Below are 22,295 nucleotides of genomic sequence, written 5' to 3'. Positions count from 1 at the left end.
AAACTGGACCAGATACTGTTTCAAACAGGCAGAGGTAGAGCCTTGAGGGATAGAATTTCAGTCATAAGGAGCAGCAAGAAAGAAAGGTTTAAAATAGGAGAACTCAGTGGATGCTGGAAGTTTGAAAAGATGGTGGCTTTGACAGGAATGAAGGAGATAACAAGAACAAATCAGGACACATAGGAGAGAAAGGCATTGGAGTTTTGCAGAAAGTTAGACTTTGTTAATGGCATGCTCATTTCAGCCACCAACAAAAGTGAACATGTTCAGTACTGATGAGGAACATGATCAAAACTTGAGGACTGAGTATAAATTAAAAAATAAAGAATTAGACTCGAGTCAATATTTTCTCCATACATATTTATTAAAAAACAGAGGTAAGTTTCATTAATATATAAGATAACTATAGCAAAAGCGTTACAAATTAAATTGGCAGCAGGGGAATTCTCTGCCACCACAGCTGAATTTTCTGCCATCACAGCTTTTCTCTTTCTTTTACTCTGGCTGTACGCTGGCTGCTTGGAGAAAGATGTTTAACTGGACTAGATTTCATATTATCCTCTTTCGGAATCTCATGCCATTTAACAACAGATTCATGATGTTCTGAGCCATGCCCAGTGGGATGGTTTGTGCTAGGCCATCAGTGTACTTCACTCTGGTTTGGACATGACTGCTCTGTAGTCCATCTGCTGAAATAACCTGTCCTGTTTCCTAAAAAGTCTTTGCTTTTCTTTATGGTTTATTCCTACGCAAACATGGTCATATCCAGTAACTCCTTATGTGCCAGGTAAAAAAAAAGTTCTGCCAATTGAATTAATGAAGTTTTAGTCCTCCCCCTGCTCAAAATATATAAGTACCATAGCAAAAACATATTTATCTGCTACTTTTTTAAGCTTGAAGTTGTCCTCGTGAAGAACAGCAGTAATTGCACCCTGGGGATGGGGAATGCTCCAGTCTTCACCCACCCATTGACTTGAACTTCCTCATTGTTCTCCTGTTAAAGTGGTATATGTAGTTATGAAATGCAGGGTGTCTTTATTACATTCTTTTCTTTTTCCACCCCCTCCCAATGAACAGGTCCTCTTGTCTTACGTTCATTGCACTTTCTTTCAATGTTTAACTCACCTTATCAGTATCCTGGTTCCACAAATCCATTCAGGATGAAGGTTTTTTTTCATAAATGCTTCTTGTTCCTATTGATTTTTTCTAACTCTACATAGCTGTTCAAATGGAATATTGTAAATCCATTGTGGATGATGATTACTTCGTGCTAGATAATTGCATACATCTGTATTTATTAAGAATATCTTAAGTGAACCTGCAAATTTTGATGTATATTTAAAGGTCTAAAAAATACATGTATTAATTATTAATTATCTTTGTAGAAGTTAATGAAACTTTTAAATAACATTTAAATTCATGTTTTTATATAATTTATGGATACAGTGGAAGATCATTTTTCGTTCATTTCCAGATGGTTAGAATATCTTCTATGTATCTACACCATTGGAAGTCATCTACGCCTGCATTTAATTTGAGAATTATATGACACAACTCCCAGTAATCCATGAACAGGTTGGCATAGCTTGGTGCGAATCATGTTCCCATGGCAGTACCACACAGTTGCAAATAATAACTATCTTCAAACCAAAAATAGCTCCCTGACTAGGTCTTATCAATGTGCATAATAATGTTTTTTTATTTCTAATGACACTAAGAACATAATTGACTCTCTCTACCTGGATTCAAAAGATCACTGCCAAACACATTACATCCTTTTTTTGCTGTGAACTCCAAAACAGCACTATTTTCATTCTTCTAGAGTCTGATTAAAGTCTAAATTCTGAAAGCAAATATTGCTTAGCAAACCCAGACTGCATCTTGCATCTGTAAATAAGCTTAGGATACCTTTGGAAAACTAAAATGAGTCAAGGAATGTACAGTATATGTCCCAATAACTGTTTTATAGCCATATATGTACATGAGTATATACTGTCTTTTAATAAATCCTGTCAATTTCAGAGCTGGCCAAAGAGTTGTTGTACCTGAGGCAAGAGTGGAAACATGCTCCCCCCCTTACCTTACCTTACATCGCAGGTTACATAGCAACATTATCCTCCCCCCATAAAGAGTTAGTGGGAGACAAATACCACCTGACACAGAAAGGTTGAGGAGAAACAACTAACTTATCTGATGATGAGTCACTAAAAAAGTGTCAGGCTCTTTTGGAGATTCGATAGGAAGAGCAGTTAGAACTGCTGTTAGTGTACAGCTTGCTGAACTTGACCCGAAGGAATAGATGCAAGCCAAAAGCGTGGTCGGAGAACAGGCAGAGAGTCGGTAGGCGGGCAGAGGTAAACGTAGTCAGGGACAGGCAGAGGTCGGAGGCAGGCAGAAGATATTCGTAAACGGGAATCAGGCAATAGGTCAGTAGGCAGGCAGAAATACTCGTAGTCAGGAACAGGCCGAGGTCGATGGCAGGCAGAAGGTAATCGAAGTCCAGGTCAGGCCGAGGTCGGTAACAAGAAAGACAAATCCAAAGAATAATCTGAGAACACAGTAACAAGCACAAGCAAGGAAATCACCAAGCACTGTTTGCTCTTACTGACGTCTTTTTATAGGGACAAGTTTGGCGCCAAAAACGTAATGACGCAGCGTCAATGCGCCCGCGTCCACCGCGACGCGCACGCGTCCGAGTAAACGGACGCGCGCCCGCGTGACAGACGCCGGGAATCCTCAGGAACCTAAGCACCCCCGTGTCTGCGCCCCGGCTGCGGTTACAGGTACCTTACAAAAAGTGTGATAGAGATGTCAATTCCCACAGGTTTCCAGAGAGGTTACCCAATTTTGGAGGACCCTGCACTCCCGTCATGGATATTCTCCCAGTTTTTACTATTTCCCGTCTGAGTCCAATGTGCGCATGCACAGTGAGCAATTTATTACTTGAAAAAGACCGGTTTATGATGGGCACGCGCGAATTGGCATTTAGTGATGTCACAATAGGCTACGTATCCACTACAGTTAGGTCTACTTTTTCCAAAGATCTCCCAGCTTCCTCCTTCTCAAGGTTGACATCTTTGTTGGATTGTGTATAAATGTATATATTTATTTATAAACACAGTCAAGTCAGTTGATCTTAAAGTGGACCTGTCACCCAGACACAAAAAGCTGTATAATAAAAGTCCTTTTTAAATTAAATATGAAATCCAATATCATTTTTTTATTAAAGCATTCATAGCCTTAGGCATAGGCATAGAGGCGGGGCAGACAATTATTTTCACTTTCCATTCAGCACTTCCTAGATGTCACTGCTCTCCCCACATTCCCTTGTTCTCTTCACCATTTAATTGTGTAGCCAGGGCATGGGGATGGACATCAGGTCCCCCATTCTGTTGCACAAACAAGATTCTGAGATGATACAAGGCTTGTCTTAATAACAGTGTCCACAAAATGGCTCCTGCCTGCTTGCTGTAATTATGAATTCCCAGACTGAAGGAAACAAGATTCAAATAATTTACATAGTGTAATTAAAGTTCATTCTGCTTGACTAATGTGATAAAATAGGATTTTGAATATTTTTTTTGGGATGACAGGTCCCCTTTAACATTTATAAACGTTCCCTTATATGGCCGACCAATTCGTGATAGTGTTTCTAATGAAATTCATCATAAACTAATCATAAAACTCAGGGCTGCGACAATTTCTATATATCTTAGTGTCTGTGCAATAAAACTGACTCGTAAAGAGAGTGCGCCATTTTTATGATAGTATATAGCGTTAATAAAATACCAATATAAATATAAAAACATAATTAACCACTCTATAGATGGCTAAAAGGAATTTCAAACTTACTATTATAAATACCTGTGGCTCACTCCAGCCATACCGGATATACTTCCAGCCTCATTGATTAGCCCATGAATGCATGACTGAATAAATAACTACACCCTTCTAGTTCATAAATAAGTGAATCAATGAATAACTAATGGCTATTGGTATTTTATTAAAGCTATATATTCTCATAAAAAGGGAGCTCTCTCATTATGAGTCAATCTCTGGTGTTGTGTTGTGCAAATTGACTGCATTGGCCACCATGCATTGAGTGAACTCCATTGCTCTCTCTTTTCTTCTCAAAAATCTGAAAACGTTGTGTTAAAGTTGTCTTATTTTAACTATTATTATATAGAGTTTGTGTTGCCATGTTTTTCACACTTTGTACCCTACCCTACACTTGTTCATAAAATGAAGCACAAAGGCCTGCATGTTTCGGGCACTATATTCATAAGGAACAGGCTGGGCATAGCATGTACACCCTACCTCCTTTCAACTCCTACCTGACCCATAAATCATTTGGATACACAAGTTAGGGAGGCATTTACCACCTGCCCTATTACACGTCTTAGGTACAATTCTGCATTGCACCTGCATCACTATACCTTACAACTTGTGCTGGATTCCACGAAAGGTTCAAGGGACAGGCTGGACTGAAATCCCCTTCCACAAATGCTCTGCAACTAGGAACTAAGAGAAGTGGTTCATTTGTGAGAATAAGCTTTTAATTTATAAGATCAGATGACCCTGTTCTGACTATGCAAACCTGACACAATATTATTAAGCTGGGTTGCTTAAGGGCCTCCTTTCGACCTTTGCCCATTGGCCGGGATTAGTGGCACCCAAGACAAGACATAAATACTTGGTCAGGTGATCTGACAAGCCCCTCAACCCACTCCACATACCTCTCCTGCCACTATCTTGATCTTCTTTCCTCCTCCAATTGAATTGCATTCTGAACTCTCTGCATTAAAATCTGGTCATAGACAAGATATAAACTTACTCAACTTTTCGGACCATGTGTGGGATCAAATAATCGTCCCAAGAGTTTTCTTACCATAGTCGATCATTTAGTCGATAGGACAGGTTAGACCGGTTTTGTTAGGTAATTATAATATCTTGCAAAAAACAAAATCAGGATAGACTTACTGTTGGTTGAAAAAGGAGCCCAGATGATATAAAAAGTAGAAAATCTTTATTAGGACATACAGGGGCGGAACTACCGGGGGAGCAGGGGGTGCGAGCGGGCCAGGGCCCGCACCCCCTGCGCCAGGGCCCGCCGCCCTCTAGTTCCGTTTTTGAGGACATATTCAAACCTGACGTCTTTTGTGCCAAGAATGGGCACTTACTCATAATATCTTTGCATGCATTGCCTGACGATATCTATGATCACTGGGACGTAACTTTTGTACAATTGTTGTCTGTCAATTAATGGCCAGAACATCGTCTGATTTGATATTTTTCCGACTTTAATCCTACAATTTAAATCTGAATGGTTAGCTTTTAGATCGTGGCATTGAAACAAATGATCAATATCTGAATGTTCATTGTACAAGAATTAAAATCTGAACTTCTATGGCCAGTTTTAGGGTACAAACCATGGGTCAGGTTGCACAGTGCATACAAAAATTAGGTTTTGCAGCCATATTTTGCACTTTGCACCCTGCCCCACCAGTAGTAAATAAGTCCATTGCTTTTTTTCTAGGGAACAGCAAATGACACTTAAGCTGGCCATAGACGCAACGATCTGATCGTACGAATCGTGGACTCGTACGATTTTCAGACCGTGTGTGAAGAGTCCCGACATTTTTCATCCGGCGGAGATCGGTCGTTTGGTCGATCGGACAGGTTACAAGATTTCTGTCGGCTGCCGATAATATCTCTGCGTGTATTGACGAACGTACGATTTTCAGTGGGAGACTGTCACCAGCTTTGTCAGACATAACTATCGTACGTTTGCTGTCAGGGGCAGAACATTGGCTGATCTGTTCTTTTACTACTTTATTTGATCGGAATGGTAAGACTTTGATCTGAATGGTTAGTGGAGGGTCGGGAGATGGGAGAGTCCGATCGTACGTCTATGGCCAGCTTTAGGAAAACCTGCCTATGGTTTCCTACCTGTAGCGATATACTTTATTCCATCTGTCTGCAGCACAAGAGAAAACAGAAGGCTCTTATATTTCTAGTAGCCCTTGCCTAAAGAAGTAGGATACAAGTGATTTAAGACCTTCAGAGAGAGCAGCAATATGTATGTATGTATATTTTCATTTGTATAGCGCTCCTTGAGGGCAAAGCACTGTACAGCAAAACAATACATTACTAGTAACTAACAAGGGGTCACTGCAATAATAAGTAACAATAAATGCATTATTAGAAATACAATTCACATAAATATAAAATAAAATTATAATACAGATTAAGTGCACAGTGTCAAGGAGACAAAAAGGATGGAGGACCCTACCCTGTAGGGCTTACAGTCTAAATAGGAGGGTAACTTACAGACACAATTCGGATGTAAATTGGTCACATGTCCTTAATAACAGCAAGACAATTAGTATCTATGTCTCCTTAATTGGCTTATTTCATTCCTAGTCAAAGTCCAATATTTGCACCTGCTTTTGTGTGATAACCATTTGAATCCCCACTCCACTGAGCTGACGGCACACAAGCGCATGAATCAGCCGTACAAAAGAAGATCATTAAACACTTTGCATAATTGCAAAGCTATTGAAAAGCTGCACTCAGGGAAATGGAAATCCAGCTGAAATGTAATGGAGAACGTATTCTCGGCACTGGCAGCTAGGGAACAAGAAAACAGACTGCTTTTAAAGCACTTTTACCATGAACATATCTATGCAGGATAACAGGTTGGGGATAAAAAAAAATTACAATTTAACATGAAAATCATTTTTTATATTTGGTTGCCCCCTTGGAAGTTGTGAATGTTAGCCAGTATTCATATTTTTTATTTTTAAACATATAGCAAACCAGTTTGGCAAACAACTAGGTGTTTTTTAATGTCTGCAGCCCTATAAAAAGCTGGGTGTGTATAGGTGTCAAGGCAACGGCATGACTAAGCTGCATGGCCTGCTTTCAGAAACCTCCAATGCACGCTACAATAGGGAATACAGTATGAGAGCTACTGGTGTGGGTTTAGCAAGCCTTCACCCTGTGTTTGTATAGAACTTACACAGCAGGTATCCCAAAAGCCAATCAAATTCATGTTGCCATGGGTGGTAAAATATGTTGCACAGTCACAATGGCAGGGCAGAGGGGCATTTCCACACCATCAATCATTTTATGTGCAATAACTTTACTCCAGAAATCATTTGGAAAATTATACACAAATGTGTTTTTTTAAAGGAGAAGGAAAGGCTAAAATGAAGTAAGCTTTATCAGAAAGGTCTATCTAAATACAACAGTAAACCCTCAAAGTAGTCCTCTATCAAAAGAAACACAGCATTTCTTTCCTTCTATTGTGTATACATGGGCTTCTGTATCAGACTTTTTTCTTTCAGCTTATACCTCCAGGGCTAGGGCTTGAGCATCCTCAGTTTGCTCCCCTCCCTCTTCCCCTCTCTGCTGTAATCTGAGTTCAGAGCTATGAGCGAGCAGGGAGAGACTCAGGCAGGATGTGATGTCACACTAAGCTAATACGGCAGCTGCAGAGAGAACTTCTAGAGCTGTTTACTCAGGTATGGTAAAGCATTCTACAGAATAAATATAGTGTTCTCGCTTGCACTATTTTGGCTAATCTATTGGCAATAAACTGATTTGGTATCTTTCCTTCTCCTTTAAGAACAACTTGTTATGTAATACAGCCACTAATGTCTTTGGACAGGGGGTCTACCAATGTGGCCTTTGCCCCCGGCCTACCTGTGACTTAAAGCACTACTAACACCCTGAACAGTACATTTACAAAAAAAGTACTATCAAAGGATTATCATTATCCACCCAGCAGTGGTGCGACTATATGTGAAATAGACCCCATGAGTGCATGGGGTGGGGGACACTGTAAGGACAGGGGGAAAGATTAATCCTGGGTAATTCGGAAAGTTATGGAAAAAGTATACCATATTAATGAATAAAGTTATTTTTATTTCTATACACAGGTATAAAGAATCAAGAAACACCCAGGTTATCATTACTGGGAAAATGTCCCCATGGGCAGTAACAAATGACAATCAGTCAAATTGTTGCATTTGTTGTTCTACCTGCAGCTGGCTTTACAAAGCTAATCACTGATTGGTTGCTATGGGTAACTGCCCATGAGCAAATTTGCCCAGTGTTGATAAATTAGCCCCCTTTAGACATGACCGGGCTACCATAGTGTTTGTCCTTCCAGAGTTTAGGGCAATACAGGTCTGGGACCTGTTACCCAGCATGCTTAGGACTTGGGGACTATCTGTAATTTGGATCTCCATACATTTATTCTACTAAAAAACATAATTTAAACATTAATTAAACTTAATAGGATAGTGCTGTCTCCAATCAGTCAAGTACAGGAAACCCGTTATCCAGAAAGTTCTGAATAACGGAAGGGGCCATCTCCCATAGACTTCATTATAAAAAATGAATCCAAATTTTTAGAAATTATTTCCTTTATCTCTGTAATAATAAAACAGTACCTTGTACTTGTTCCCAACATATATAATTTGTCCTTATTGGGGGCAAAACCAGCCTATTGGGTTTATTTAATGTTACATTAATGTTTACATTATTTTCTAGTAGACTTTGGTAATCCAAATTATGGAAATATTATCTGAAAACCTCCAGGTCCCGAGCATTCTGGATAACAGGCCCCATACCTGTACAAGGTACTGTTTCATTATTTCGGGAAAAAAGGAAATCATTTAAAAAAGAATTAAATTATTTGATAAAAACAGAGTACATGGGAGATGATAATTTTGTAATTCAGAGCTTTCTGGATAATAGGATCCTGGACATCGGATCCCATACATGTACTGTGTGTTATTAAGAGCAGTCCTGGGCTTGGAGAATGTCCAGACATCCGTCATCAGAGGAAACCAATATGGCAGTTTACAGCCATAAGTTTAAATACAAACACATCCAGAAATAGATTATACCTGGGTGCTGTTCAGCAAGCTGCTAGCCTATACCCATTGCCTGTGATATATGACAACACAGATGGCCTTTGGGGGCAAGTGTGTGGACCTTTTTGGGTGACACCATGAAACAATTATAGGAGAACAAAACCTATAATCACTGGGGGAGCCAAGTTGTATAATTATCTACCATTTAAAAAAAAAAGATATGTGTATATGTTAAGCATTTTTTTCCTGTTTCCTGCTAGCAGTCCTCTTAAACCACTTTGATATTTTTATTTGTGACAATGGTCACATCTTCTGTGGTTTGCACACAAAACAAAGTGCTGATCTCTTACAGAACCAGAGCAATTCTATGTGTGCATAAGTGGGTAAAATACATGTGTTCTTTATCAGTAAATCCTTCACTAGGGATCGGCTCTGAGCGCAAGGGCTGCATTAAGCATTGACCTAATGTTTGGTGCAAATAGTTTTTTCTAATGGCAATAAAATTATTTTCTAGTGCCAAAGCTCCCTGATTGTGGGGCTGTTCCTTCTGGGATATCCTTGAGTAGTGGCAGATGACTCAGACCTAAGGGCAATGGGTGAGACATGTTGTCCAAGGTTAGATCTTCGCTACCATGGATGACAAATCTCCTGACAAAGACTTTCCATTGAATAACATTATGATTGCCGCAAGTAAAAGTTAGTGCTTGCGGTGATCTTAAATTGCGAGAGATTGCCTTCCTTCCTATTTTCCTGTGATTAATCCAGATTGCTAATGTACTATTTTTTACTGGGCGACAAATCTCCCCGTGTGCCACGGCCCTAATGATTGTTTCCTCCCCTAGATACATCTGAAAGCCCAGCTTTAAGGTCATTCAGAGTCAGAATAGGGGCAGACTCTTGTCCTATATAAGAAATGTGCTTGTATGGCTGACACCCTTATTGTTTTTTCATATACCTGCAACCTTGTTATAAGATAAGGATGGGCCCTGATCAAAGGTGTGACTGAAATCAGAAAAATCTCACAATCACTGATCTAAGGATACATCAAAAGGACTGTTGCCAATGGTGTGTCTTGAAAAAATGTATGGGGGATCTGGTGTGCACCCTCAGGCACCCATCCCTGACCACTTGCTGACAGCTGCCTACAACAAAGGAGCAAGTGTAAAGTGGAGAGAGGTAACTACCATACAGCAGACCCAAAGATCAGGGCCACCATGTCCCTTTTATTCTAATTATACTCATAATTACAGCCAGGACCTAGGGTTGCCACCTTTTCCGGAAAAAAATACTGCCCTTCCTATACCTGTATAGAGTTTAGTATCACAATAGCCTTTGATATTATGTCTGTCCAAAAAATCATCCAAGCCATTCTTATAGTCATTAACTGAATCAGCCATCACAACATCACCCGGCAGTGCATTCCACAACCTCACTGTCCTGACTGTGAAGAACCCCCTACGTTGCTTCAAATGAAAGTTCTTTTCTTCTAGTCTAAAGGGGTGGCCTCTGGTACGGTGATCCACTTTATGGGTAAAAAGGTCCCCTGCCATTTGTCTATAATGTCCTCTAATGTACTTGTAAAGTGTAATCATGTCCCCTCGCAAGCACCTTTTTTCCAGAGAAAACAACCCCAACCTTGACAGTCTACCCTCATAATTTAAGTTTTCCATCCCTCTAAAGTTGTGTGTAGTTCCCTTGGCATTTTAGTTCCACAAAGCAGAAGGGTCACTAGTTGGACTTCCCATTAGCTTCATGTGCTCAGTATCTTTGGACCAAAAACATACTCAATAATTGGAAACATATACAGTATAAGACAATCCAACGCCAAAGGAAACAGTCCTCGGAACCAAAGGGCAAAATCAATTTATCAAAAATTATCCTGTAACTCAATATTTCGTAGAAAAACAACAAAGCCTTAATTCAGAGTTACACATAAAAAATTCATATGTATAGACCCCACAGTAGGCGTATGCGTTTCACATCTACTGGTACTTAGACCACCATTCCATACCGGTAGGTACAAAAAGCATAAGGTGGGCCACTGTGAGGCTGTTTGTAAATATTTATAATATGTAACTCTCAGTATCGTTGGTACAGACTATTAATAGTTGCCACTTTGTGCAGCAAACCAATGGCATGTTTTTTTTTTTTTTAATATTGCCTAAAGGCCCCAGCCTAATATTTTATTTTAGCATCTCTGCCCTATACTAAAACCAGCCGTGGCTGCTAGAGAAATATATAAGGTTTCACTAGCAGTTAAATTAGGGTTGTCACCTTTGTCGGTGGCTAAACCCAAACAAAGGGGGCAGGGCAGAGAGCATTAGGGGTGGAGCAGTGATGTTTGGGTGGGCATGATGACATCAGAGATGATGTGGTGGAGTTATGATGCAGAGTCAGGGTTATTGCATCACTTATATGCAACTGGCTGGATTTCTGTTCAGTTTTCGCAAATGTGACTGAAAGTTTTGAATGGACAGCCCTTTGACAAACTGAGATGTCCAGTTGAAACCCACAATGCTGGAACCCCTACCTCTATCTATTCTGCGCCATGAGTAAGACCAATCAGATATGGGATCTGTTATACAGAAATCAGTTATCCAGAAAGCTCCGACATTTGCTTATTTCCGTTTCTGTTATAACAAGAAATGAACTGCACTTGATAGTAACTAAGCCATGTCAAGGTGAGTATGTTGGTATTTAATTGGTTTTCATATATTGGCCAGATTATTGTTTGGGTTTCACAAGGCTGAAAACAGAACAGAATGTTGAGACCCGAACAGGCCTTAGGAAAACCGAACTATTCGGGTCAAAACCGAAGTTAAATGCATAAATATTTTAAAATCCGCTTCACGTTTTTATTCTCCTTACACGGTGAGTGCGTGACACATTATTTATTTCACAGTAAAGTATTCTAATCCCAGGAAATAGACATTCATTTCCATATTGCGGAACCTTCCTCCTTGCAGTCGCACAAGGCAGGCTGGGATTTGTAGTACTAAAACGACCGAATCGCCGCACAGTTTGCTAGTCCCTCCCTAAGGAATCTGAATTGCCCTGCCAATGACATCATAGATCTCACCTTGACTCATCGGCCCCTCCCACTCACGCTTTTCGATCACCATTGGTCAGAAAAAAAAAAGAAACTATCTTCTATTTTCATTGGCTAATGTGCCTGCCAATCGGAAGCAGGGATTTGTTTCTATTTTCATTGGCTAATGTGCCTGCCAATCGGAAGCAGGGATTTGTGTTTTTTTTTCTTTTTTCGCCTCCTTATTCCTCCCGCCCTTAGCCTGTAAGATGTCATAGAATATGGCGGCGGCTGTGTGGTAAAGCTTCCTAGGAAACTGCGGCGGCGTCTGTGCGGCACAGGCCTGCGAGTTATGAGCTCTGCGGGGATTATGTCGACAGAAGAGCCCGGGAAAAGAAATCTGTGGGGGACGGTGGGTGACAGCGGCGGGTGGAAGTGAGAAGCTACGGACGGTGTGCGTATCCCAGACCCCCCCTCCCCTTTTACACTACTGCGTCCCCCTTGGCAGCCGGGGGAGGACCGGGTTACCGCCGCACTGCGCGACTCTGGACGTCTATTGAGCTGCCTCCAGCTGCAGGAACATGAAGGGGCTCACATTAACCCTTAAGGGCTTTGGACTTTTGCTCATCCTGACGCTGGGTCGGCTCCAAGCAGCTCCACTTCCTGAAACAGGTGCAGGTAACAGATATGATCTCCCCACCTTCCCTCTGGCAGCAGCTTCTCCATTCTCCTCATTGATAATCCTCAATACACCCCTTATTTACACTCCTCATAATAAATGCCTGGGGGTGCAGGGTCTTATTGTGTGTGGGGGAGGGGCAGAGACTGTTCCATTGGCCCCAGTATTAGAGGGTCCCTCAGCTGCACAGTCTCTAACTCTGGCTCTGTCTGCAGGGGAGACCCCCCCCCCCCAGATATTAGTACATTTACATAAGATTCCTAATGGATACTCTCAAACCTGTGAATAAATGGTTAGGCTACTAATAGCCATCAAGGGGTTTCACCTCATCGTTTAACTAGTTTTAGCTTTTTAGTTGCCTCTGTATATATTTATAGATTGAGGGGGTCTCGTATATCAGACCTGTCAGGGGTTTCCATTTAAAGCAGGGTCTCTTAACCCTTTCTGGGCTGAGACCTGGAAGTCTTGGGAGTCAGGCTTGAGTAGGATTACTTACACACGGAGCGTTGGCTGTCCCTGTCGGCCTAGAACCTTTCCTAATGCCACTGAGTGTAGAGTTCCCCCATGTGACGCAACAGGCAGGTCTTGGCTCCAAAAACATCAAGTGAGGTACAGCTATCATCACTCTGTGTGCGTTAGTTGGGGTGCTTTACATTGGTGGCACTTTACATTGGTGGCACTTTACAGGTAGTATTTTACCCTGCTAGTATTTACAGGTAGCGCTTTACCCGGGTAGTACTTTATATTGGTAGCATTTACGGGTAGTACTTACGGGTAATACTTTATATTGGTAGCATTTACGGGTAGTACTTTACCTTGGTTGTACTTTACCTTGGTTGTACTTTACCTTGGTTGTACTTTACCTTGGTTGTACTTTACCTTGGCAGTATTTACAGGTAGTATTTAACCTTGGCAGTATTTACAGGTAGTATTTTACATTGGTAGTATTTACAGGTAGTATTTACAGGTAGTATTTACAGGTAGTATTTTACATTGGTAGTAATTTACAGGTAGTATTTCACCTTGGTACTATAAGGGATGTTTACAACTGTACAGGGGGCTTCATGACCATCCTCCTGCTTCCCCTGGGACTTTATTTTGTTAGTTTTTCCCCCAGTCTGGTGCTTAATTTAAGGGGAAAAGAAGCATGGTCCCACTGCAGGAAAGTAGCCGTGCCATGCCTTACTTTCCTTCCTCAGGTGTTCCTAGTGCAGACTTGGACTCATGCAGCTGCGAGTCTTAAGTTTGTGAAGGAATGCTTTTGAAAGGTAAGTAAGAAGGAGCAACACTTGGCTATTTCCTTAAAGGAGCATTATCTTGATCCAGTGTAAAACATTATTGATTGAATTCAGTGAGAGGAGAGCAAGCCTATTGGCATCCTCAGCAAGGCCTTTGTTTTCCTTTGGCTGCTAATCTTCGCTGGAAAATGGAAACTGTTTTAAATGGATAACGCATTATGACCAGCCTCGACTCCCCCATAATTCACGTCTATAGCTTGAAACGCCTTTATTTAAGAATTAATGCCATAACATAGTTACCCTTTGTTCTCATTTGATTGGTCTCTAGCACTAACACAGTTCTAGATTTGCTTAAGAAAACTTTTTTTTATTTTTTTTTTAATGATTCCTATCTTTCTACTTAAATATATTAAGGGTGATGGCACATGGGGAGATTTACTTTCCATTGTACATGTATAGGATCAATTATCCAGAATGCTCAGGACCTGGGGTATTCCGGATAAGTGGTCTTTCTGTAACTTGGATCTCCGTACTAAATATCATTGAAGCATCAAATAAACCCGAAAGAATTGTTTTGCTACCAATATGGATTCATGCAGTTTAGGTTGGATTAAGGATAAGGTACTGCTACATTTTTATGTTGAAAAGTGACATCACTTTTAAAAATGACATGTATATGCTTAAATTGGAGTCCGGTTTCTTTCTGGATAACGGATTTCCGTATAACTGATCCTATACCTGTGTAACATTAAGATCATTGCAAGTAATGTCAAATTATTTGCGGAGATATGATATAGTTGCGGGGAAATGTAAATGGAGGAAATGTCCTGCAATTAAGCCGGATTGCCACAAATAATTGGTTTTACTTGCGGCAATCGTAATGTTAACTATAGAAAGTCTTTTTTTTTTGGGAAATTTAAAATCCGTGATTAAATCTACACTGAAACGGGCAACAAATCCCCCTCTTCCCATGTTCCATGGGTTCTTCAGTCTACAGAGTAAATGAAAATATGCAGTTCTGATTCCATTCTGATTGAGGGCATAGCCATGTCTTGTAAGATTGTCGTTTGCGAGTCCCATTGAAGGGGTTGTTCACCTTCCAAACACTTGTTTTCAGATTGTTCACCAGAAATAGACTTTTTTTTTCAATTATTTTCCATTTTTTACCTTTTTTCTAAAATTTAATTTTAAAGTGTCCTGTCTTCGGTGTTTGAGTCTGGCAGCTCAGTAATTCAGGTGCAGATTCTGCAATGTTACAATTTGCAACATTTAGTTAATACATTTCTCAGCAGCATTTCTGGAGTATTAGCAACTTTTGTATCAATTCTAATAGCTGTTTTTAATGAAACTTATGGATTCTGCTCAGCAGGGACAAAGATAAGAAATGTATCAACTAAATGTTTCAATTTAGAACCATTTAGAACAGGGGTCCCCAACCGCTGAACTAGGCCGCTGAGCCTAGGGGACAATTAACGAATTGGGAAACCAACTGAACTGAAAAAAAGTGTTGGAAAGTGAACAGCCCCTTTAACCAATGTAAAAATCTGCCCTTGTTTGGTTTTTTTTTCTGGGGGTCCATAAGGATAATATCACACCTGACAGTTTTCCTGCTGGACCAACCGTCTATGCTGCCTGTCACACTTCTAATAATAATAGGGTCCTTTTACCTCTTATCTGTTATATATTGTATGTATTCATGTTCATTAAATGCACACATTTGTCATACTGCACTGTGGCATATGTTGGAGCATTTTGACTAATTGGTGGTAATAATCTAATTACTGAAATCAGTCCCCGCTGATACAGACCAGAGTGGTTGTCATGAGTTTAGTCTTATATCAAGCAAACCACGTCATCCTGAACCTCTATGAACCATGTTTTTTCTAAATAAACTTATTGCTTGCATAATATTCACTATGGAAATAATAGACAATTAAGTCACCGTGCCTTTTTTTTTTTTTTTTAATTGCCTTAATTCAGGGTGCGGCTTGTTTAAATATGCAACTTCCCAGTCAAAATCTATAATAATGCTTGCTTAACCTGTCATGAGCAGTATTAATTATAACATGCTAGTACTATTTCTAGGGTACCTGTTATCCAGAATGTTTGGGACCTGGGAGTTTCCGGATAACGGTTCTTTCCGTAATTTGGATCTTCCCACCTTAAGTCTACTAGATAACCATGTGTACACATTAAATAAACCCAATAGGCTATTACAGAGAAAAAGGAAATCAAGATCAAAAGGAAATAGATTATTTGGATAAAATGGAGTCTATCGTAGACGGCCTTTCCATAATTTGCTTTCTGGATAACGGCTTTCCTGATAACTGATCCCATGCCTGTACTGTATTGAGCCTTACATATTTTACAATTACCATCCATTTAGACCATACTTTTACCTGTAAGCGAGACAGTGGCATTTGTGTATTGTCGGCAGGGATGTTCACACAAATTATTCCTGCTGCGAGTCCAGTCAAGTTGTACCATGCTGCAGTTTTTTTGTAAATAAAAATCTGTTGGTTAACCACATTAGAGTTTGTAGTGCTTATTTAATATTAATAGCACCTGGATAAATATCTGTCTGTGATTCATTTTTAATTATAGTACAGGTATAGGAGCTGTTCTCTGGAAAGCTGTTATTCAGAAAAGCTCTGGATTACTGCAACGATATATATCCCATAGACTCCTTTTAATCAAATAATCTCCTTTTTCTTTCTAATAAACAGGGCCTTCTACCTGATCTCAACTAAGATATAATTAATCCTTATTGTAGGTAAAAAAAATATCCTATTGAGTTTAAGTTTTTTTTAGTACACTTAAAACTAGTGATTTTTTACTTCCTTGTTTTGTGACAAAAATCACGCAATTTTCCTCCCCTAATTTGCATATGCAAATTAGGATTCAGTTCGGCTGGGCAGAAGCACCTGGCCGAATCCGAATCCTGCTGAAAAAGGCAGAATCCCGAACTGTATCTTTGATTTGGTGCATCCCTACTTAAAGGTCCCATACCTGTACAGTATGGGACCTATTATCCAGAATGCATGGGTCCTGGGTTTTCCGCATGAGGGATCATTATGTAATTTGGATCTCTGTTCCATATGTCTACAGAAGATTGCCTTTCTGTAATTCTGTGCTTTCCTGGCAACCATGCATTGATATGAACGAGAGACTGGAATATAAAAAGGAAAGGGTCTGAATAGGAAAAATGAGAAATAAAAAGTAGTCATTACTATAAATTTGCTGTATTTAGGTTGGGTCATTTGAAAGCTGGGAAGCGTTTGAAGAAGGCAAATAATTTAAAAAAAAAAAAAAAAAATAATGAGGACCAATTCTATAACATACTAAAAGTTAACTTAATGGTGAACTACCCCTTTAAGATCAATACACACAAGGAAACAAGCCTACTTATGGATTTTTTTTTTTTTAAAGAATGTTGCTCTGTTTTGATAAGTGAGGTGAACGTAAACTGATCCCGCCCACCACCCAACAGTTTACCTGCTAGTAAATATGGTCATCACTATAAATAGAGGTGGTATAAATAAGGAAAGCTGGTGATTAGATTGGCATTGCGGCTTTGAAACTGAAAAGTGGAATGCTGGCTATATTTTTGTTTTAACTAAAAATGTTTTCATTTGAAAAATGTTTTCTCTATTGCTTTTAAAGTTGTTTTTCTTATTATTCTTTCTCATTCCATGCTATGGCTGCACCAAGCCTCGAAATTCTTCCCATTCCACTGTGTCATTGTTTAGCGGAGGAGCGGCGGGTTCTAGCTGTGTTTAAAGTTCGACAGAAGAAATTCAATTGTTTCATATTGTTTTGATTTTATATAGACTTGTCACATGATTGCAGTCTCTCTCACATTCACAACAATCCGTTTCACATGGAAAAGTGGATTTTACAGGGGAAAGTATGAATAGACACCAGTGTTCTTTATATTTGCATCTATAATTACTGCCCAGATACTGAACAGAGGAAGTGACACTTGATTTGCTTGATATCTGAAACATGTGTTTGCCTTGTTGTGAACGAATTGCATCTTTTGGCACCTACATATGTGTCTTTCTTTCAGGCAAAGTAAAAGCTATAAATATATATGTATTGTGTGTGTGTGTGTGCTTATGTACATGGGCATGCATCCCATGGTCACATGACGGGGTTACACCTCTGTGCTGCCCACATATGCTGTTGTGATCTCCCCCTTGTGGCTCATTCCTCCGCCCTCGGTCCTCAGCCCTCCCGCCTCGGTCCTCAGCCCTCCCGCCTCGGTCCTCAGTCCTCCCGCCTCGGTCCTCAGCCCTCCCGCCTCGGTCCTCAGCCCTCCCGCCTCGGTCCTCAGCCCTCCCGCCTCGGTCCTCAGCCCTCCCGCCTCGGTCCTCAGCCCTCCCGCCTCGGTCCTCAGCCCTCCCGCCTCGGTCCTCAGCCCTCCCGCCTCGGTCCTCAGCCCTCCCGCCCGGTCCTCAGCCCTCCCGCCTCGGTCCTCAGCCCTCCCGCCTCGGTCCTCAGCCCTCCCGCCTCGGTCCTCAGCCCTCCCGCCTCGGTCCTCAGCCCTCCCGCCTCGGTCCTCCGCCCCTAAGCCAGGCTGATGGCTGAGGAGGGAGCGTTTGTACTGAGGGCTGAGGAGGGAGGGCTTAGGACGGTGAGCGTTTGTACTGAGTACCGAGGAGGGTGGGATGACGGCTGATGCCTGAGAGGGGGAGCTGAGGAGGAAGAGAATTTTATAACATAGAACTGGGGTGACACTGTATATGGCTATCCAAAGCTGATGGCCAAATAACATTGATATGTTTGTTTTTGCACCAGCCAATCGTATTTTCAGTATTTTTGCATAGAGAGGTGTAACTATTGATCCCCCGGCCCTGTGCAACTTCCACCAATGCACTAGCAATATAGATCCCTGCATGCCACCCACACCAAGAGACCCTGTACGTTTACCCCCCACCTCCAGATCAGCAGGGGGATGAGGGATAACAAATCTGCATCCATACTGATTTACAGGTTCCTATTTCTTTAAAGGAGACACATTGTGTAAAAAAAAACAAGAATGCGCTTTAAAAAGTTTTCTGGTTACTTTATTGTAAATTTCTGCTAAAAACCCTACTAGTCCCGCCCCTCTGTTCCACTTTCTGCTGCCTCCTTTCCCAGGCTATGCAGTGGAGCCGGCTGTACTGTAGGATCCAATCAGCAGCTAGGCTGACCTTCTAGGGAACTGAAGCCTGTCTTTGCTTGTGTCACTGCAGGGGCTGTGATTGGCTATTCCCCTCTTACTGTGCTTCTTTCAGGGACTGTTACTACATGCCCACCCCTCATTTGAAACTGGGACCAGTGAACAACTAAAGATAGCTCAAATAAAGGGGCTATTTTAAAAGATACTAATAATTTTTAGCACAATACGAAACCAACACCATATAGTATGCATAATTGCCTACAAAATTAGAATTTTTTAATTTATTCTATAGGTCTCCTTTAAAGTTGCTGAATGTCCTATTCATTGGTTGGGCTTCCGTTGTTATTTATTAATTATTTGCTTGCTGCTTTCTTGCTTTCGTATGGCGGTTCCTGATACCAGCAACAAACATGTATTCTTTCTGTTCAGGCATACTCTGCCTTCCCGCCTCTCATGCAAACCACTACCTGGTTACTAACAACCAAATAACTTCTAGGCTTCCGCCACCTCCTTTGCAATAGGTCATTTTATTTTTGTTGTGTTTTTTTTTTAATTTGTTTTTAATCTGTTTAGCCACTAATTGATTGGATTTTGATGTGGGCTCTCATGCTAGAGCAGGGATCCCCAACCTTTTGAACCCGTGAGCAACATTCAGAAGAAAAAGGAGTTGGAGAGCAACACAAGCATGAAAAATGTTCTTGGGGTGCGAAATACGTGCTGTGATTGGCTATTTGGTAGCCTCTATGTGGATTGTCAACCTACATTGAGGCTCTGTTTGGTAGTGCACCTGTTTTTATGCAACCAAAACTTGCCTCCAAGCCATAAATTAAAAAATAAGCACCTGCTTAGAGGCCACTGAGAGCAACATCCAAGGGGTTGGAGAGCAACATGTTGCTCACGAGCTACTGGTTGGGGATCACTGTGCTAGAGGCACTAGTTCAGTTCCCTGGCGCAGCACCTTTTGGACAAGTAACTAAATCTTTTGGCGTCACAGTATACTTAGTGCACCAATAATCGGTCTATATCACACTAAAAGTTAATTTAAAGGTGAACTACCCCTTCAAAGTGCAAGCTGGTTTGTGTGTATTGTGCATTTCACAACTATGTTAGTAACATAGTAAATCAGATTGAAGAAACGTCCTTCAAGTTCAACCTTTTTAAGTCTTTATATAACCTGCCTAACTGCTAGTTGATCCATAACCCTGTATTCCTTCACTTGCTAAAAAGCCATCCGACCAATGTATCAGCCTGTACAACTGATTCAGGGAAAGAATTCCACATCTTCACAGCTCTCACTGTAAAAAAACCCTTCCGAATATTTAATCGGAACCTACTTTCTTGTAATCAGAATGGGTGACTTTGTCAGCTGGAAAGACCTACTGGTAAATTAAGTATTAGAGAGATTATTCTATGATCCCCTTATATATTTATTAGGGATGCACCGAATCCACTTTTTTGGATTCGGCAGAACCCCCGAATCCTTTGTAAAAGATTCGACAGAATACCGAACTGAATCCAAACCCTAATTTGCATGTGCAAATTAGGGGCGGGAAGGAGAAAACCTTTTTACTTCCTTGTTTTCTGACAAAAAGTCACGCAATTTCCCTCCCCTAATTTGCATATGCAAATTCGGATTCGGTCGGCTGAATCCTGCTGAAAAAGGCCGAATCCCGAACCGAATCCTGGATTCGGTGCATCCCTAATATTTATACATAGTTATAATTTCACCCCTTAAGCGCCTCTTCTCCAGCGTGAACATCCCCAATTTGGTCATCCCCAGTCTTTTCTCATAGCAGAGATTTTTCCTTTTTTTTTTTTTAACCAGCTTAGTTGCCCTTCTCTGGACCCTCTCTAATTCAGTAATGTCCTATTTGAGCACTGGAGGCCAAAACGGTACGGCTTATTCTAGATGGGCCTTACCAGTGCTCTGTACAGTGGAAGAATAACTCCCTCTGACTTTCCCACACATTAATTCATAGAGGATAGTTTCATATTTCTGGCACATTCTGTCTGCTTACCCGCTGTGAAGATGCTGCATCATTGGACTTTGTACTTTACACCGTAAAATATTTTTTTCCCCCTAAGATCATTTGATTTTTCACGTGCCCAGATAGTGATTTGGTCATAGGGCAGTGGAACACTCTTAATAAACCTTAAAGGGCAACTAAAGTCTAAAATAGAATAATGTTAGAAATGCTGTATTATGTATACTAAATATAAACATGAACTTACTGCACCAGCAGCCTAATAAGACAAATGATTTATGCTTTCAAAGTTGGCGCAGGGGGCTGTCATCTTGTAACTTTGTTAGACATTTCTGCAATATCAAGACTCGCACATGCTCAGTGTGGTATGGGCTTCAGTTGGGAGGTTAAGCTTAGGGATCATCATAAATTATCAAAACAGCACAAGTCAAATAATATCTGCCATAGAAGCCAATACAGCAAGACTGATTAATAATCATAATATAGAGACTGCACTGCGTCTCTGGATACAAATCTCTACAGGGAATCCAACAATGCTGCTCGAGTTCTGGGAAGGGGCTCCCCCTGCCATTTGAAAGTATGATCGTTTACCTGCACAGCAGTTGGGGACCATCTGACAATTCCTATCCAGAGCAGTAAAAGAAGGGGGAATTGCACTGCATACAGTCAGGTTTATGATAAAAACTGTAGACATCTTTTAATTAAAGTATATTGGAGATAGATTTCTTTTTCATTAAAGAAAGTAAAAATGGGATTTTATATTTTTGCCTTTACATGCCCTTTAATGAGCCATGTTTTGTATTTGCATATCACCTGCTTACCTGCACAGCTTAAACTTCATTAACAAATAAGGCTTATTGCACAGCCGCAGTTACCTATCTGTATTTAAAATGTCTGTGTGCAGTGAGACTAGAAGCATTGCCAAGCTGAATAGGCCCTGCAACTGCCATTTCTTTGAACTGTAAATGAGGAAAAAAATGGCTGTTAATTCGCTTTGTAGTCCCTCTTATTTACCTTGATTGATTTGGGAGGTGACTGGGTTTTCTGAGGGTGTAGGTCATTCTGCACAATAGATTTTATCTGTATAATTGCATTTGTTCTAGTGAAAGTGGCTATAATAGCTGCTATGCTAATATGAAATGCCTAAACTTTACTGAGTGAGTGTCTGAGACCTGACACCACAGTTTATTGCATAGCGTCGTTGAGCAAACATGGAAATACCCAATGCCCTACTCACTTCCAAAAATCAATTTTCTTTATACCCTTTCCCATCCCTTTTTAAGGAAATATTTGGTTGCTGCTTTCATGATTATGCT

The 22,295-nt window shown here is 40.7% G+C and overlaps 1 protein-coding gene across 2 annotated transcripts in view; it reads left to right on the top strand.

Annotated features, from left to right (window-relative positions):
* Positions 1-12,160: 12,160 nt before the first annotated feature.
* The window catches only part of lmtk2.L (lemur tyrosine kinase 2 L homeolog), a 44,505-nt gene continuing 34,370 nt past the window's right edge, over positions 12,161-22,295 (top strand). Inside the window, exon 1 of one of the 2 annotated variants that reach the window (XM_018236416.2) lies at positions 12,161-12,585. In XM_018236416.2, coding sequence (XP_018091905.1) covers positions 12,495-12,585 — 91 coding nt within the window. In that variant the 5' untranslated portion in view covers positions 12,161-12,494. Of the gene's footprint in view, positions 12,592-22,295 lie in introns of both variants that reach the window. The other variant, XM_018236415.2, reaches the window with a different exon arrangement.

This window comes from Xenopus laevis, chromosome 9_10L (genome assembly GCF_017654675.1).
Source record: "Xenopus laevis strain J_2021 chromosome 9_10L, Xenopus_laevis_v10.1, whole genome shotgun sequence".
NCBI classification, from domain to species: Eukaryota; Metazoa; Chordata; class Amphibia; order Anura; family Pipidae; genus Xenopus; species Xenopus laevis.
The sequence above is the reverse complement of the archived record's forward strand: the minus strand, read 5'-3'. Positions and strand labels throughout refer to the sequence as shown.